Source organism: Tachypleus tridentatus, chromosome 3, assembly GCF_004210375.1.
Source record: "Tachypleus tridentatus isolate NWPU-2018 chromosome 3, ASM421037v1, whole genome shotgun sequence".
NCBI classification, from domain to species: Eukaryota; Metazoa; Arthropoda; class Merostomata; order Xiphosura; family Limulidae; genus Tachypleus; species Tachypleus tridentatus.
The window spans coordinates 56,655,168-56,675,469 of record NC_134827.1 but is presented as its reverse complement, the minus strand read 5'-3'; the positions used below and the strand labels follow the sequence as shown (position 1 = coordinate 56,675,469).

The window sequence follows — 20,302 nt, the reverse complement described above, 5'->3', positions numbered from 1 at the left end:
AACATGCAGTCATAAACCACTTTAATTTTCCTAAACGTTGCCTTAAAGCTGTTTAAAACATGCAGTCATACACCACTTTAACTTTCCTAAACATTGCCTTAAAGCTGTTTAAAACATGCAGTCATACACCACTTTAATTTTCCTAAACATTGCCTTAAAGCTGTTTAAAACATGCAGCCATGCACCACTTTAATTTTCCTAAACCTTGCCTTAAAGCTGTTTAAAACATGCAGCCATACATCACTTTAACTTTTCTAAACCTTGCCTTAAAGCTGATTAAAACATGCAGTCATACACTAGTCTAACGTTCCTAGACCTTGCCTTAAAGCTGTTTAAAACATGCAGTCATACACTGCCTAACTTTCCTAGACCTTGCCTTAAAGCTGTTTAAAACATGCAGTCATACACCACTTTAACTTTCCTAAACACTGCCTTAAAGCTGTTTAAAACATGCAGTCATGCACCACTTTGACTTTCCTAAACATTGCCTTAAAGCTGTTTAAAACATGCAGTCATACACCACTTTAACTTTCCTAAACCTTGCCTTAAAGCTGTTTAAAACATGCAGTCATGCACCACTTTAAACTTTCCTAAACCTTGCATTAAAGCTGTTTAAAACATGCAGTCATGCACCACTTTAAACTTTTTAAACCTTGCTGTTTAAAACATGCAGTCATGCACCACTTTAAGTTTTCTAAACCTTGCCTTAAAGCTGTTTAAAACATGCAGTCACACACCACTTTAACTTTCCTAAACATTACCTTAAAGCTGTTTAAAACATGCAGTCATGCACCACTTTGACTTTCCTAAACATTGCCTTAAAGCTGTTTAAAACATGCAGTCATACACCACTTTAACTTTCCTAAACATTGCCATAAAGCTGTTTAAAACATGCAGTCATAGACCACATTAACTTTCCTAAATCTTGCCTTAAAGCTGTTTAAAACATAAAGTCATACACTAGTCTAACTTTCCTAGACCTTGCCTTAAAGCTGTTTAAAACATGCAGTCATACACTAGTCTAACTTTCCTAGACCTTGCCTTAAAGGTGTTTAAAACATGCAGTCATACACCACTTTAACTTTCCTAAACACTGCCTTATAGCTCTTTAAAACATGCAGCCATGCACCACTTTAATTTTCCTAAACCTTGCCTAAAAACTGTTTAAAACATGCAGTCATACACCACAAACTTTCCTAAACATTGCCTTAAAGCTGTTTAAAACATGCAGCCATGCACCACTTTAATTTTCCTAAACCTTGCTTTAAAGCTTTTTAAAACATGCAGTCATACACCACTTTAATTTTCCCAAACCTTGCCTTAAAACTGTTTAAAACATGCAGTGATACACCACTTTAAACTTTCCTAAACCTTGCCTTAAAGCTGTTTAAAACATGCAGCCATGCACCACTTTAACTTTTCTAAACTTTGCCTTAGAGCTGTTTAAAACATGCAGTCATACACGACTTTAACTTTCCTAAATCTTGCCTTAAAGCTGTTTAAAACATGCAGTGATACACTACTTTAACTTTCCTAAACGTTGCCTTAAAGCTGTTTACAACATGCAGTGATACACCACTTTAACTTTCCTAAATATTGCCTTAAAGCTGTTTAAAACATGCAGTCATACACCACTTTAACTTTCCTAAACATTGCCTTAAAGCTGTTTAAAACATGCAGTCATACACCACTTTAATTTTCCTAAACATTGCCTTAAAGCTGTTTAAAACATGCAGCCATGCACCACTTTAATTTTCCTAAACCTTGCCTTAAAGCTGTTTAAAACATGCAGCCATACATCACTTTAACTTTTCTAAACCTTGCCTTAAAGCTGATTAAAACATGCAGCCATGCACCACTAACTTTCCTAAACGTTGCCTTAAAGCTGTTTAAAACATGCAGCCATGCACCACTTTAACTTTCCTAAACATTGTCTTAAAGCTGTTTACAACATGCAGTCATACACCACTTTAACTTTCCTAAACATTGCCTTAAAGCTGTTTAAAACATGCAGCCATGCACCAATTTAATTTTCCTAAACGCTGTTTAAAACATGCAGTCATACACCACTTTAACTTTCCAAAACCTTGCCTTAAAGCTGTTTAAAACATGCAGTCATACACCACTTTAACTTTCCTAAACATTGCCTTATAGCTGTTTAAAACATGCAGCAATGCACCACTTTAATTTTCCTAAACCTTGCCTAAAAACTGTTTAAAACATGCAGTCATACACAACTTTAACTTTCCTAAACATTGCCATAAAACTCTTTAAAACATGCAGTCATACACCACTCACTTTCCTAAATATTGCCTTAAAGCTGTTTAAAACATGCAGTCATACACCACTTTAACTTTTCTAAACCTTGCTTTAAAGCTGTTTAAAAAATGCAGTCATACACCACTAACTTTCCTAAACGTTGCCTTAAAGCTGTTTAAAACATGCAGTGATACACCACTTTAAACTTTCCTAAACCTTGCCTTAAAGCTGTTTAAAACATGCCGTCATGCACCACTTTAACTTTCCTAAACGTTGCCTTAAAGCTGTTTAACACATGCAGTAATACACCACTTTAACTTTCCTAAACCTTGCCTTAAAGCTGTTTAAAACATGCAGTGATACACCACTTTAACTTTCCTAAACATTGCCTTAAAGCTGTTTCAAACATGCAGCCATGCACCACTTTAATTTTCCTAAACCTTGCCTAAAAACTGTTTAAAACATGCAGTCATACACCACTAACTTTCCTAAACATTGCCTTAAAGCTGTTTAAAACATGCAGCCATGCACCACTTTAATTTTCCTAAACCTTGCCTTAAAGCTTTTAAAACATGCAGTCATACACCACTTTAATTTTCCCAAACCTTGCCTTAAAACTGTTTAAAACATGCAGTGATACACCACTTTAAACTTTCCCAAACCTTGCCTTAAAGCTGTTTAAAACATGCAGCCATGCACCACTTTAACTTTTCTAAACTTTGCCTTAGAGCTGTTTAAAACATGCAGTCATACACGACTTTAACTTTCCTAAATCTTGCCTTAAAGCTGTTTAAAACATAGTCATACACTACTTTAACTTTCCTAAACGTTGCCTTAAAGCTGTTTACAACATGCAGTGATACACCACTTTAACTTTCCTAAATATTGCCTTAAAGCTGTTTAAAACATGCAGTCATACACCACTTTAACTTTCCTAAACATTGCCTTAAAGCTGTTTAAAACATGCAGTCATACACCACTTTAATTTTAATAAACATTGCCTTAAAGCTGTTTAAAACATGCAGCCATGCACCACTTTAATTTTCCTAAACCTTGCCTTAAAGCTGTTTAAAACATGCAGCCATACATCACTTTAACTTTTCTAAACCTTGCCTTAAAGCTGATTAAAACATGCAGTCATACACTAGTCTAACGTTCCTAGACCTTGCCTTAAAGCTGTTTAAAACATGCAGTCATACACTAGTCTAACTTTCCTAGACCTTGCCTTAAAGGTGTTTAAAACATGCAGTCATACACCACTTTAACTTTCCTAAACACTGCCTTAAAGCTGTTTAAAACATGCAGTCATGCACCACTTTGACTTTCCTAAACATTGCCTTAAAGCTGTTTAAAACATGCAGTTATACACCACTTTAACTTTCCTAAACCTTGCCTTATAGCTGTTTAAAACATGCAGTGATACACCAATTTAAACTTTCCTAAACCTTGCATTAAAGCTGTTTAAAACATGCAGTCATGCACCACTTTAAACTTTCCTAAACCTTGCCTTAAAGCTGTTTAAAACATGCAGTCATGCACCACTTTAATTTTCCTAAACCTTGCCTTAACACTGTTTAAAACATGCAGTGATACACCACTTTAAACTTTCCTAAACCTTGCCTTAAAGCTGTTTAAAACATGCAGTCATGCACCACTTTAAGTTTTCTAAACCTTGCCTTAAAGCTGTTTAAAACATGCAGTCACACACCACTTTAACTTTCCTAAACATTGCTTTAAAGCTGTTTAAAACATGCAGTCATGCACCACTTTGACTTTCCTAAACATTTCCTTAAAGCTGTTTAAAACATGCAGTCATACACCACTTTAACTTTCCTAAACCTTGCCTTAAAGCTGTTTAAAACATGCAGTCATACACCACTTTAACTTTCCTAAAGATTGCCTTAAAGCTGTTTAAAACATGCAGTCATACACCACTAACTTTTCCAAACCTTGCCTTAGAGCTGTTTAAAACATGCAGTGATACACCACTTTAACTTTCCAAAACCTTGCCTTAAAGCTGTTTAAAACATGCAGTGATACACCACTTTAACTTTCCTAAACATTGCCTTAAAGCTATTTACAACATGCAGTCATACATTAGTCTAACGTTCCTAAACCTTGACTTAAAGCTGTTTAAAACATGTAATCATACACCACTTTAACTTTCCTAAACATTGCCTTATAGCTGTTTAAAACATGCACCCATGCACCACTTTAACTTTCCAAAACCTTGCCTTAAAGCTGTTTAAAACATGCAGTGATACACCACTTTAACTTTCCTAAACATTGCCTTAAAGCTATTTACAACATGCAGTCATACATTAGTCTAACGTTCCTAAACCTTGACTTAAAGCTGTTTAAAACATGCAATCATACACCACTTTAACTTTCCTAAACATTGCCTTAAAGCTGTTTAAAACATGCACCCATGCACCACTTTAATTTTCCTAAACCTTGCCTTAAAACTGTTTAAAACATGCAGTGATACACCACTTTAAACTTTCCTAAACCTTGCATTAAAGCTGTTTAAAACATGCAGTCATACACTAGTCTAACTTTCCTAGACCTTGCCTTAAAGGTGTTTAAAACATGCAGTCATACACCACTTTAACTTTCCTAAACACTGCCTTATAGCTGTTTAAAACATGCAGCCATGCACCACTTTAATTTTCCTAAACCTTGCCTTAAAACTGTTTAAAACATGCAGTGATACACAACTTTAAAATTTCCTAAACCTTGCCTTAAAGCTGTTTAAAACATGCAGTCATGCACCACTTTAACTTTCCTAAACGTTGCCTTAAAGCTGTTTAAAACATGCAGTCATACACCACTTTAACTTTCATAAACCTTGCCTTAAAGCTGTTTAAAACATGCAGTCATACACTAGTCTAACTTTCCTAGACCTTGCCTTAAAGCTGTTTAAAACATGCAGTCATACACTAGTCTAACTTTCTTAGACCTTGCCTTAAAGCTGTTTAAAACATGCAGTCATACACCACTTTAACTTTCCTAAACATTGCCTTATAGCTGTTTAAAACATGCAGTCATACACTAGTCTAACTTTCCTAAACCTTGCATTATAGCTGTTTAAAACATGCAGTCATACACTAGTCTAACTTTCCTAAACCTTGCATTATAGCTATTTAAAACAAAACTAAAAATAAACTGTAGTTTTTATATTTTACAAAAACACCACGATCATCACAATGATCTGTACACTTTCTTTTCAAGATCAACTTGTACAGTTGTTTTATTTACACTGACTTTTGTACCAAGCCTATTTTGAGACTAATTACCTTCACACTACAATACCAGATTCTCTCAGTTAGTTTAAAGATCCAATAAAAACTAACAACTGATTTATATAACTTTGTCTCTAGACTCAAACTTTAAGAAATGAAAAACATACCATCAAAGTGTAGAATGAATGTATCACTATGCACAATTCCTCTGTCTACCTCTTTCTTCACTTTCTCTCGAGAATAACCACCATATATTATAATTTTACCATCCGTGGTTACAATCATCTGGCAACCAGAACGTGGTGCAGGTCCCAAACCCACAGGTTCCAGCTTTTTCCACTTACGGTTTTCAAGGTCGAATGAGTAAACATCGTTAAAATATTTGTAGTCCCTAGAGAAATTAGTTTGAATTAGTAAATATTCAAAAACATTTGTAATCTCTAGAGAAATGAATGATTGAATAAATAAACATCCTAAAAATAGTTGAAGACTATAGAAGAATTAACAGTTGAGTGAGTGAATGTCATTAAAACAACTGTAGACCCTAAGAATATTAATGGCTGAATGAGAAAACGTTTTTAAAATATTTAGTCCCGAGCGAAATTAATGGTTGAACAACATTAAAAGTCTTATCCCTCAAAATACCTCTTTTTTCCTACAGCTGATGGAACTATCCTGCGTTTTAGTCACATGAACATGAATTTTAAAACAATATACCAAACCAAGAAGATTATACAACCATCTAATTCTTAACCCTATGTCATAACATCAAGACTTTAGTAAGTTCCAATAAATCTTCCTAAGACTACGACAACCTACACATTTCCTTCTGATAGAGATCTTTTAAATCTGAACATTTAATGTACAACATCACATGAATAAATACTGTGGCTTTATCTGTAACGTTCTAAATACTATTTATGTTTGAATGATACCAAAGTTTCTATCATTTGCTCACGACTGATTTTAAGCACAAAATACCAGTTAAAAAGTGAGAACTAAACTTAATGTTGACCTCAAACACACCTTGAACTTTCATGAAAACCACCAAAAACAAATAGTTGCTTCTTACTGGAAACCATGCGGTGACCGCTTCGAGCTGACGGACCACCAGGAGACTTCACTTGTTCCCACTGGCACTCTTTCAAGTGATAGACCCACAGGTCACGATAATGATAGAACTGACTACGTGTGGGACTGGCAAACTCTCCTCCAAATATCCAAAGCTGTCCTCCACCTTGAGCCACTGTAACTGCCTGAGATAAGAAAGGAAAAAAAAAAAACACAAAAAACAAGAAAATTTTCAGTCTATGTTTAACAAACAAACCAAAAAACTGGAGAGTGAGAAACAGAAAAGATTCTGAGAAATAAAAAACAAACATTTAGAAATTGGATTGAGTAGTTTGTGAATTACACCTATCCAGATACAAAACAATCAGATGTCAGGATTTTCCAACTGATAGATGTGTCAAGAAAAAAAAAGTTATTCTATACAGCAAACAAGTCTATACAATTATACACATCTCTTTAGCATGTTGACCTGATGACTATCCAGATCTGGTCAGACATCACGAGCCAGATATCTGAAATCTGACTAAAACTGGTACTTATCTCAAACCTATTAATAATAAACCAGAAAAAAAAAAATTATAAAAAAACCAAAAATAACTGAAATGGAAAACACTATCATCAGCATAGAGGAAAATTGTGGCAGCATTCACTGGTACTAATCACTAAAACTTGTGACAGCATTCACTGGTACTAATCACTAAAATTTGTGACAGCATTCACTGGTACTAATCACTAAAACTTGTGGCAGCATTCACTGGTACTAATCACTAAAACTTGTGACAGCATTCACTGGTACCAATCACTAAAACTTGTGGCAGGATTCACTGGTACCAATCACTAAAACTTGTGGCAGGATTCACTGGTACTAATCACTAAAACTTGTGACAGGATTCACTGGTACTAATCACTAAAACTTGTGGCAGGATTCACTGGTACTAATCACTAAAACTTGTGGCAGGATTCACTGGTACTAATCACTAAAACATGTGGCAGCATTCACTGGTACTAATCACTAAAACTTGTGGCAGCATTCACTGGTACTAATCACTAAAACTTGTGGCAGCATTCACTGGTACTAATCACTAAAACTTGTGGCAGCATTCACTGGTACTAATCACTAAAACTTGTGGCAGCATTCACTGGTACTAATCACTAAAACTTGTGGCAGTATTCACTGGTACTTATCACTAAAACTTGTGGCAGTATTCACTGGTACTAATCACTAAAACTTGTGGCAGTATTCACTGGTACTAATCATTAAAACTTGTTTTTAGGAGGGTTCCAGTTCTGGTACTTCTTAGTGCTGCTATGTCTATTTTATGTTTACCCGTAATTTTTTCTTTCTTTTTCAAAAGCAGGTACATTTCATACAGCCAAGGACCAATATTTTATCTGAGCATTCCACCCAACTAACAAGTAAAGTTACATACTCTTCTGACATAACAGCGTTAAGCACTCTTCTGGCATAACAGCGTTAAGCACTCTTCTGGCATAACAGAGTTAAGCACTCTTCTGGCATACCAGCGTTAAGCACTCTTCTGGCATACCAGCGTTAACATAACAGAGTGAAGCACTCTTCTGGCATACCAGCGTTGACATAACAGTGTTAAGTACTCTTCTGACATAACAGTGTTAAGTACTCTTCTGACATAACAGTGTTAAGTACTCTTCTGACATAACAGAGTTAAGTACTCTTCTGACATAACAGAGTTAAGTACTCTTCTGGCATAACAGTGTTAAGCACTCTTCTGGCATAACAGTGTTAAGCACTCTTCTGACATAACAGAGTTAAGTACTCTTCTGACATAACAGTGTTAAGTACTCTTCTGACATAACAGAGTTAAGCACTCTTCTGACAACAGCGTTAACATAATAGAGTTAAGTACTCTTCTGGCATAACAGAGTTAAGCACTCTTCTGGCATACCAGCGTTAAGCACTCTTCTGGCATACCAGCGTTAACATAACAGAGTGAAGCACTCTTCTGGCATAACAGAGTTAAGCACTCTTCTGACATAACAGTGTTAAGTACTCTTCTGATATAACAGTGTTAAGTTCTCTTCTGACATAACAGAGTTAAGTACTCTTCTGGCATAACAGTGTTAAGTACTCTTCTGACATAACAGAGTTAAGTACTCTTCTGACATAACAGAGTTAAGCACTCTTCTGGCATAACAGTGTTAAGCACTCTTCTGGCATAACAGTGTTAAGTTCTCTTCTGGCATAACAGTGTTAAGTTCTCTTCTGGCATAACAGTGTTAAGTACTCTTCTGGCATAACAGCGTTAAGTTCTCTTCTGTCATAACAGTGTTAAGTACTCTCCTGGCATAACAGTGTTAAGTACTCTCCTGGCATAACAGTGTTAAGTACTCTTCTGGCATAACAGTGTTAATTACTCTTCTGGCATAACAGCGTTAAGTTATCTTTTGACATAACAGCGTTAAATACTCTTCTGACATAACAGCGTTAAATACTCTTCTGACATAACAGCGTTAAATACTCTTCTGACATAACAGTGTTAAGTACTCTTCTGACATAACAGTGTTAAATACTCTTCTGACATAACAGAGTTAAGTTCTCTTCTGACATAACAGAGTTAAGTACTCTTCTGACATAACAGAGTTAAGTACTCTTCTGACATAACAGAGTTAAGTACTCTTCTGACATAACAGCGTTAAGTACTCTTCTCACATAACAGCGTTAAGCACTCTTCTGGCATACCAGCGTTAACATAATAGAGTTAAGTACTCTTCTGACATAACAGTGTTAAGTACTCTTCTGACATAACAGTGTTAAGTACTCTTCTGACATAACAGAGTTAAGTACTCTTCTGACATAACAGAGTTAAGTACTCTTCTGACATAACAGTGTTAAGTACTCTTCTGGCATAACAGTGTTAAGTACTCTTCTGACATAACAGTGTTAAGTACTCTTCTGACATAACAGTTAAGTACTCTTCTGACATAACAGAGTTAAGTACTCTTCTGACATAACAGTGTTAAGTACTCTTCTGACATAACAGAGTTAAGTACTCTTCTGACATAACAGAGTTAAGCACTCTTCTGACATAACAGTGTTAAGTACTCTTCTGGCATAACAGAGTTAAGTACTCTTCTGGCATAACAGTGTTAAGTACTCTTCTGGCATAACAGTGTTAAGTACTCTTCTGGCATAACAGTGTTAAGTTCTCTTCTGGCATAACAGTGTTAAGCACCTTCTGACATAACAGCGTTAAGCACTCTTCTGACATAACAGAGTTAAGCACCTTCTGGCATAACAGTGTTAAGTTCTCTTCTGGCATAACAGTGTTAAATACTCTTCTGGCATAACAGTGTTAAATACTCTTCTGGCATAACAGTGTTAAGTTCTCTTCTGGCATAACAGTGTTAAGTACTCTTCTGACATAACAGTGTTAAGCACTCTTCTGGCATAACAGTGTTAAGTACTCTTCTGACATAACAGTGTTAAGCACTCTTCTGGCATAACAGTGTTAAATACTCTTCTGGCATAACAGTGTTAAATACTCTTCTGGCATAACAGTGTTAAGTTCTCTTCTGGCATAACAGTGTTAAGTACTCTTCTGGCATAACAGTGTTAAGTTCTCTTCTGGCATAACAGTGTTAAGTACTCTTCTGACATAACAGTGTTAAGTACTCTTCTGGCATAACAGCTGCTAAGTACTCTTCTGACATAACACAATATATAATGAATGTCCTTCATCAAGAATTACTTGTTAAAAGGTTTAAACTAAGGGAAGGTAAAAGAACAATATAAATAAACATGTAGTAGATAAGGGTTACACACAGATGGGGAAAGGTAAACAAGTAAAAAGAACTGATATTTTAGAGCATGATGGCTGTTGTCAGGGCCGCACTGAGGCTAATTCAAACAGCTTACCTGCACAGAATACCCTTCTACTGGAACTAGAAGTTTACATCTTTAATCTATGAATGCATTAAAGTTGTTTTCAACAGGACTGCAGAATTTATGTCACACAGGAGCACCATCAATGATTGGTAACAGTCAGGCCACAATTGTTTTGTAAATTTATCTATTTCACAACTTTAAGTATACACTCATCTGCTAAATGTGAACTTCTTATTAAACTGTCATTATTCTGTATTTCGGTGACTAAATATACAAAATGTTTCTTTGTAACCACATGACCAGTATGGAGAAAATAAATTAAATATAACTACAAAAATCAAAGTGCATGTTTTAGAGTCAGTAACATAGCATAGATTAATGTTCTATTTTTAAAATTCATACAATTTTAAATGGACAAACAGGAGGTTATTAGTCCAACAAAGATGTCCCTTTCATCTCTAAACAGGAGGTTATTAGTCCAACAAAGATGTCCCTTTCATCTCTAAACAGGTTATTAGTCCAACAAAGATGTCCCTTTCATCTCTAAACAGTCCTTACTCAGTTAAATTTTCTGCATCCATCACACTTGAAGGTAGTTCATTCCAAAAGCCGACCACTTTGAAAAGCAAAACTGTCAAAACTGCAGACAGCTCCTACGCCCCAAAATTACAACTTATGTCTCTTTGTCCTACTGTTTTCACTGCTAAACACAAAAACGTTTGACGGATATACATTAATAATCTTAAGCATGTCAATCTGACCCTTCTCACCTCCAGTGAAAACAAGTTTAGAGGTTTTAGTCTCTCCTCATAGGACAATCCCACCATTAAAGATATCACACTATATGTGAACCTTCTCTAAAAATTCAATGTTCTTCTTGAGGAAGGGAACCAAACCTGAACACAGTATCCTAAGTCAGGCCTTATAAGTGATCTGGACATTGAAACAATTAATGTCCCTTGTCTTGTATTCAATATTTCTATAGATACTACCAGCAAATCCTATTAGCCTTTTTGCTGTTTACACTACATTGTTTAGATGACTTAAGTGAGTTTCTTATCACATCATCAAATTTGTTTTCTTCAACCACAAAATTTAAAGTATTCCAAATTAAATTGTGACAATAATCTGAATTGTGAAAACGTACATTAACCACCTTACAATATCTGTACATCAAATGATGCGAGTCTGTAACATCTTGGTACAGTTAGCCACTTATTATGGATAATCCACCTAGAACAATACACATTCAAAACTGAAACAGTCAATTGTACTAAGTGGACAACTCACTGGGAGCAATGCACGTTGAAATCTGAAACAGTCAATTGTACTAAGTGGACAACTCACTGGGAGCAGCGACGCTGAAATCTGAAACAGTCAATTGTACTAAGTGGACAACTCACTGGGAGCAGCGACGCTTGAAATCTGAAACAGTCAATTGTACTAAGTAGACAACTCACTGGGAGCAATACACGCTTGAAATCTGAAACAGTCAATTGTACTAAGTGGACAACTCACTGGGAGCAGCGCACGTTGAAATCTGAAACAGTAAATTGTACTAAGTGGACAACTCACTGGGAACAATGCATGTTGAAATCTGAAACAGTCAATTGTACTAAGTGGACAACTCACTGGGAGCAATGCACGTTGAAATCTGAAACAGTCAATTGTACTAAGTGGACAACTCACTGGGAGCAGCGCATGTTGAAATCTGAAACAGTCAATTGTACTAAGTGGACAACTCACTGGGAGCAATACACGTTGAAATCTGAAACAGTCAATTGTACTAAGTGGACAACTCACTGGGAGCAATGCACGTTGAAATCTGAAACAGAATCAATAGCATTTATTGTGTCCTTGATTCTTTAAATGCATTCAAATATGGTGTATATACAAAGTATTTATATACAATAATAATTAATCTCCATACCTGATGGGCACAGCGTGGAGGTGGGCTAAGAGGGCAATGGATGACTGACCACGTGTTCTTTTTGATGTTGTATATAAACAGATCTTTGTACATAAAAGTCTACAAACAAAATATCAAAATCATCACACAGAAAAAAATATTTACACAGCATCTAAATTAAATACATCAATTATCAAAACCTACACTTAAAACACAGTTAAAAAGTCTTGGATTAAGAAAAATAGAAATTTAAAACCAGATTTAAGAACAAATTATATAAATATGTTTGTTTGATAATGACACTGAGTTTATATTGAGTCAAGAAGAATGAACCAAACTTGTATTAAATCAAACTTAATAACCAGTTGTTTTAAAGTTTTGTGTATTCGACTGAACAAGAGCTACTTCAACTCTTTGATTATTTGAATTAGTTTATGAGTTACATCATATACACATGCTGTACAATGCATAGTAAGTAATAACACATTCTAAACAGACGTGAACAATGTGTGAAACTGGATGCTTGATCAATTACTAGGCTCATTAATCAATTATATTCAATTAATTATATTCAACTGAGACTTGGATTATTAGAATAATTAAAAATAGTAATTTTGATTTGTTTATTTTTGAGAAGCACAGCCTTAAATAAACCAAAAACTTTTCAATTAATCAATACAATAAAAATTCCAATTAATTGATTATCTGAGGTGACACTGATCGAAGTGACACGAGGTGACGTTAATCAGAGTAACACGAGATGACGCTAATCACAGTAACGAGGTCACGCTAATCAGAGTAACATGAGGTGACGCTAACCAGAGTAACATGAGGTGACGCTAACCAGAGTAACATGAGGTGACGCTAACCAGAGTAACATGAGGTGACACTAACCAGAGTAACATGAGGTGACACTAATCAGAGTAACAGATGCTTTACTGATTATAACCAAACCAAACTAATTTTAAACATTCAAGACACCATCAACCCACATATAAAACCTTGCCTTACACGTATTTCGACATCATTTTAAAATGTTACTGTTTATGTAGATGAGGGTAAAGATGTAGATTTGATGTATCCGGTTTTCAAAAAGCTCTTAACAAGATGCCACATGAAAGACTTGTAAAACAATTATCTCTGTATGTGTGTAGCTGGATGGGAGAAGGCAGTGAGTTGTTACAAATGGAGTTCAGTCAAACTGGATTAGTGTCACGAGTGGGTACCGTTTAGGACCTTTGTTATTTTTTATTTACCTCAGCAACATAGATGAAGGAATAGTCAATAAATGACTTACAATTACTAATGATATTAATGTTTTGGGTGTTGCTAGCTGTGAACAGAATGTTGCTGATTTACGAAAGGACTTGGGTCATTTATTGAGTTGGACAAATAAATGGTAGGTGGGTTTTAATTATAATAAATGCAAAATAATGCATTTGGGTTATCATAATTTGAATTATAAGTATAATTTGGATGGAAATAACCTTACCAATGTCCTGAAACGAAGGGGTCTTGGTGTAATGGTTGATCAGTCTCTTAAGCCTATCAAGCAGTGTGCTGTTATTATTTGTAAGGCAAGTATGATTTTAGGTTGTTTCTACAGAAGTGTTGAATACAAGTCTAAAGAGGTTATAATTTCATTGTATAGGTCACGGGTTACACTACATTTGGAATACTGTATTCAGTCTTGGGTTCATTACCTAAGGAAGGACATTGAATTGCTAGAAATCATTCATAGAAGGGTTACTAAAATGGTGCCTGGGATGGAAGGGTTGTTATAAAAGGAGAGGTTAAGATCTCTTGAACTGCTTTCTATTAAAAAGTGAAGAGTTGTACAAGATGTGACTGATGTGTGTACATCAAATTGATAGTGTTAATGCATCATGTTTCTTTCATACTTAGCAGTAATAACAGAAAGTTTAGACTACACAATTATAAATTTTGACAGGGCAGAAGTCATAAACTGAGAGCTAAGCAAATCAGTTTTGTCTATTAAAGTCAGGGTTTTGTTTGGACTCAACACCAGAGAGACATTAATATTGATTACTGACACCCAGAGTAATACAAAGTTCACATTCTTGAAACTTATTACTGACACACAGAGTAATACAAAGTTCACATTCTTGAGGGTTCACGTATTACATTACAAGAGGGAGTTTTATTTTAATATCCAGCATATAGAAATGAACACAATACCGAATGGAATATTTCTTCTATGGAAAGTAATCGTACCAATATTCTTCTTTCGTTCCTATTTGGTACGTACATTACAACTCTAAAATCATTAACATAAGAGATAGATCCATGTAGGTTCATTCAGTAATTCTATGGTTCATATAAAAGTAAAACCAAATGTACTGTGTAGTAAAAGAGGATTATAACAATTAATTTATAAAAAGTCTCTTCCACATTCAAGGCAGTTCAAGATATTACAAAATGCGATCACTAGGTTATTCCCCACTCTCTACACACACTCAAGATTCAATACAGTTCAAGATATTACAAAACAAGATCACTAGGTTATTCCCCACTCTCTACACACTCAAGATTCAAGGCAGTTCAAGATATTACAAAACAAGATCACTAGGTTATTCCCCACTCTCCACACACTCAAGATTCAAGGCAGTTCAAGATATTACAAAACAAGATCACTAGGTTATTCCCCACTCTCTACACGCTCAAGATTCAAGGCAATTCAAGATATTACAAAACAAGATCACTAGGTTATTCCCCACTCTCCACACACTCAAGATTCAAGGCAGTTCAAGATATTACAAAACAAGATCACTAGGTTATTCCCCATTCTCTACACGCTCAAGATTCAAGGCAGTTCAAGATATTACAAAACAAGATCACTAGGTTATTCCCCACTCTCTACACACTCAAGATTCAATACAGTTCAAGATATTACAAAACAAGATCACTAGATTATTCCCCACTCTATACACACTCAAGATTCAAGGCAGTTCAAGATATTACAAAACAAGATCACTAGGTTATTCCCCACTCTCTACACACTCAAGATTCAAGGCAGTTCAAGATATTACAAAATGAGATCACTAGGTTATTCCCCCCTCTCTACACACACTCAAGATTCAAGGCAGTTCAAGATATTACAAAACAAGATCATTAGGTTATTCCCCACTCTCCACACACTCAAGATTCAAGGCAGTTCAAGATATTACAAAACAAGATCACTAGGTTATTCCCCACTCTCCACACACTCAAGATTCAAGGCAGTTCAAGATATTACAAAACAAGATCACTAGGTTATTCCCCATTCTCCACACACTCAAGATTCAAGGCAGTTCAAGATATTACAAAACAAGATCACTAGGTTATTCCCCACTCTCCACACACTCAAGATTCAAGGCAGTTCAAGATATTACAAAACAAGATCACTAGGTTATTCCCCACTCTCCACACACTCAAGATTCAAGGCAGTTCAAGATATTACAAAATGAGATCACTAGGTTATTCCCCTCTCTACACACACTCAAGATTCAAGGCAGTTCAAGATATTACAAAACGAGGTCACTAGGTTATTCCCCTCTCTACACACACTCAAGATTCAAGGCAGTTCAAGATATTACAAAATGAAATCACTAGGTTATTCCCCACTCTCAACACACTCAAGATTCAAGGCAGTTCAAGATATTACAAAACAAGATCACTAGGTTATTCCCCACTCTCTACACACTCAAGATTCAAGGCAGTTCAAGATATTACAAAACAAGATCACTAGTTTATTCCCCACTCTCCACACACTCAAGATTCAAGGCAGTTCAAGATATTACAAAACAAGATCACTAGGTTATTCCCCACTCTCTACACGCTCAAGATTAAAGGCAATTCAAGATATTACAAAACAAGATCACTAAGTTATTCCCCACTCTCCACACACTCAAGATTCAAGGCAGTTCAAGATATTACAAAACAAGATCACTAGGTTATTCACCACTCTCCACACACTCAAGATTCAAGGCAGTTCAATATATTACAAAACAAGATCACTAGGTTATTCCCCACTCTCTCCACACACTCAAGATTCAAGGCAGTTCAATATATTACAAAACAAGATCACTAGGTTATTCCCCACTCTCTCCACACATGCACCTTATTACCGTTGTTATATTTCCCACCAAACATGATTAACACTCACCTTATTACCGTTGTTATATTTCCCACCAAACATGATTAACACTCACCTTATTACCGTTGTTATATTTCCCACCAAACATGATTAACACTCACCTTATTACCGTTGTTATATTCCCCACCAAACATGATTAACACTCACCCTATTACCATTGTTATATTCCCCACTAAACATGATTAACACTCACCTTATTACCGTTGTTATATTCCACACCAAACATGATTATCACTCACCTTATTACTGTTGTTATATTCCTCACCAAACACGATTAACACTCACCTTATTACCGTTGTTATATTCCCCACCAAACACGATTAATACTCACCTTATTACCGTTGTTATATTCCCCACCAAACACGATTAATACTCACCTTATTACCGTTGTTATATTCCCCACCAAACATGATTAATTCCTCTCTGTCAGGGTGAGCATTAAAAGTGAAGCTACTTCTAAAATAAAAAAACAAGAATTTTTGTTCATGTAAAAATATATTTCAACAATAACTAAACATTACTTATCAGATGAACTAAACATTACTTAAAACAAGTATTTCTTACTGGTCTCACCAGTCTTATAAGTATCAACAAAAATTTAAATTCCCAATATCAACTTCACAAATTTTTTAAAATTTTATATTATTTTTAGTGTAAAAATACAAGAGTGAATAAAGTGTAAAACTTCCTCCTATGAGATGTGACAAATCTAATTACACGTAATTGTTATTATTTGCTTTATTTGGAGCAATACACCGATGCACTGTCGGCTTCAGTGCTTTATTAAGAATATCTCAGTTTCCAAATCTGAGATCCAAGTTTTGATTTCCGAGAAAGAACATTTTCCAAATGTTTATCCAACTTACAAGAAACAAGTCAATGTTATTAATATAGCCAATAATATCATAGAATTTAATGAAATTATATGAAACTAAATAATATCTAGTGTATTGTACCTGACAGATGTAGGTAAACATAACTAAATAATACATAGTGTATTGTACCTGACAGATGTAGGTAAACATAACTAAATAATATCTAGTGTATTGTACCTGACAGATGTAGGTAAACATAACTAAATAATACATAGTGTATTGTACCTGACAGATGTAAGTAAACATAGCTAAATAATACATAGTGTATTGTACCTGACAGATGTAGGTAAACATAACTAAATAATACATAGTGTATTGTACCTGACAGATGTAGGTAAACATAACTAAATAATACATAGTGTATTGTACCTGACAGATGTAGGTAAACATAACTAAATAATACATAGTGTATTGTACCTGACAGATGTAGGTAAACATAACTAAATAATACATAGTGTATTGTACCTGACAGATGGAGGTAAACACTGTTCTTCAACAACTTTTTGTTTCTTGTTATCTTCTTCTTGAAACTTTGCTATGAGACTTTCAATATCTTCCTAGAATTAATATAATGCATAGTTTATTTTATTATAAATGTTTAAACAAACTATCTGTACTATCTAAAGAACAAACACTGTAGCTTCATCATTTTTCACCAATGAGAAGTCAAGTTTTTTCTGAATTCCTCAACGTTTTTAATAATAACTTCCTCCATAGATTATTACTAAAATATAATAAAAATATACATTTTGATTTGCATATGAATATTCTGTTAGTTTCAGATTGTTAATTTGTTTTGTGAAATCCCATGGAGCAGTAATAAAGTTATGATAGTGGTTGAGAAACACTGAACCAGATTACTTCCATTTTCTACTATTATAATAATGCTTCTATCCAATCTCCTCTTAAGTCTCCTTAAATGTAGTTTGTGCCATATTTGAAACTTCAGCTGTTCTATATGTCCAATTCTCTTGTAGAAGCAATACTGGTTGTACGAGTTTTATGTTAAACTTTTAAAAACTCAACTGTGCACCTTCGTCCCTCCAAACAAAAAGCACTTTTCTCCACTTCCTGTCATCACATACTGGATAAAATTCCATCTATAATGCAGCAAAACAAAAAGAGTTTGTTTTGTTTAATTTCAAGACAAAGCTACTCGAGGGCTATCTGCACTAGTCGTCCCTAATTTAGCAGTGCAAGACTAGAGGGAAGGCAGCTAGTCATCACCACCCACCACCAACTCTTTTACCAATGAATAGTGGGATTGACCATCACATTATAATGCTCCCACAGCTCAAAGGGCAAGCATGTTTGGCATGACGGGGGTGCGACCCCACAGCCCTCAGATTATGAGTTGTGGGCCTTAATACGCTTGGCCATGCCGAGCCAGCAATAAGAGACCATTTAGTCCTTGTAAGTTGCCCTTTCATATCCAACTTTCAAAGTTTAAACCCTCTATTCATATCAATTGCTCTTTCAAATAACATAAACCCCTTACTGCTGTTGATGGCTCATTTCATACATCAAACACTTCTTAGTGAAATAACACTGTTTTAACTACAGACCACACGGTCACTTCCAAACATGTATATATCGAGACAATTCTCATCTTATTCCTTTAAAAGAACTCCTCCAATCTTGTTGATTAATATAACTTATCTAGCCTGGTTCCTCTTAAAAACTCAAGGTCCTTTGTTACATTATGTTAATAAACTACACATAATATTTCAAACTGAGAATAACTAGCACCTTCTGGTTTCATGCTAATTTATCATTACACTTATACTAATTTCGTAGTTACAGTGAACTGTCTGTAAAGGTAGTAAGACCTCGGGGAGTAATTTGCAAATTTAAGTATATTTTATTGAAGGCAATAGACGTGAATTTTATCAATAGAAAACTGTGAATCGACAAACATTCCATCTTTTTTAATTATTCATTATTTATACTTACTTCTCCTTTCGAGACCAATTCCTTTTTAAGTTTCTGTGCAACCTTCTTTTCCGTTTTTTTTGCAGTTTTTTCAGCACCTTTGCCTTTTTTCTTGTCTTTTTTGCCCATGATTTTAAACAACAGTATGCGAAAAAATATAATGTATTACTGTAAAATAATAATATGAATTTCAATTATTTTTACTACTGTAAATAGAATAATGAAAAATACAAATTTAAAAATTGTTAAATTAAAAACGTATTTCACTTGCGGTTTACCCTCTCCTCGTTCAAACTTAGTTTCTTGCGTGCCACTTACAACACCATCTAGAAAATCTAGTTATAGGTTTAAAATATGCAAAAAAGAAAATATTCATATATAATCTAGAATTTAATTTTAAAAAATGTGTTTTAAGAACAGAATAGATGAATATACGAAAATACAAACAAATAATTATATTCTCTTTTACTGTCTTTTTACACTGATAATAATTATTTTCCTCTTGCGTAAATATGATATAGAATAAGCTCAGATATGTTTAAACACCAACAAAATTGCCCAGTTTTGCTTCTCGTGCAACGTTAATCTTAGAAATGCTAAAAGTGTTTTAATCGAATCTTTTTTTCCTGACTGATTACTTTATTCATTTATTTGTCTGTTTTAGCACAGAACCATACGGCAGACTGTCTGAATTCTACCCACATAAGAATTTCAAACTCTGGTATTAGTGTTACAAGTTCGAAAACTTACCGTTGATCCGTGATGGATTGTTTACCTGGTTTCTTTTCAAAATCAGGAACTGCTATGCCTCGTTAATCCGGATTTCTAGTTTGATTAGTTTAAGCGAACAAACAAATAGATATGAAATAAAAGACGAATCAATGTTTAAAACATCATAGTGCAAATATAATGTTAATCAAAAGTATACATTCTTTAAAGTTTGTTTTTCATTTGAAACTAAGTAGTTATAAGAATTTTATTTATAAATTTACG

The 20,302-nt window shown here is 34.7% G+C and overlaps 1 protein-coding gene across 1 annotated transcript; it reads right to left on the bottom strand.

The window, feature by feature from the left end:
• Positions 1 to 5,648: 5,648 nt before the first annotated feature.
• On the bottom strand, positions 5,649 to 19,636 carry LOC143245872 (kelch domain-containing protein 4-like). The gene is made up of 6 exons (XM_076492128.1): positions 19,331 to 19,636; positions 17,843 to 17,934; positions 16,880 to 16,958; positions 12,368 to 12,466; positions 6,528 to 6,757; positions 5,649 to 5,892 (listed from the first exon to the last, which is right to left on the bottom strand). The coding sequence occupies exons 1-6, from the start codon at positions 19,436 to 19,438 to the stop codon at positions 5,649 to 5,651; spliced, it is 852 nt and encodes a 283-aa protein (XP_076348243.1). The 5' UTR covers positions 19,439 to 19,636.
• Positions 19,637 to 20,302: the final 666 nt, after the last annotated feature.

Excerpts from the sequence above, each read along its gene's own strand:
- LOC143245872 (XM_076492128.1), bottom strand. The coding sequence starts at position 19,438 with ATGGGCAAAAAAGACAAGAAAAAAGGCAAAGGTGCTGAAAAAACTGCA. Across the intron at positions 16,959-17,842 it reads TGTTTACCTCCATCTGTCAG|AAGTAGCTTCACTTTTAATG; the intron begins GTACAATACACT and ends TTTTTATTTTAG. Across the intron at positions 6,758-12,367 it reads CTCCACGCTGTGCCCATCAG|GCAGTTACAGTGGCTCAAGG; the intron begins GTATGGAGATTA and ends TTCTTATCTCAG.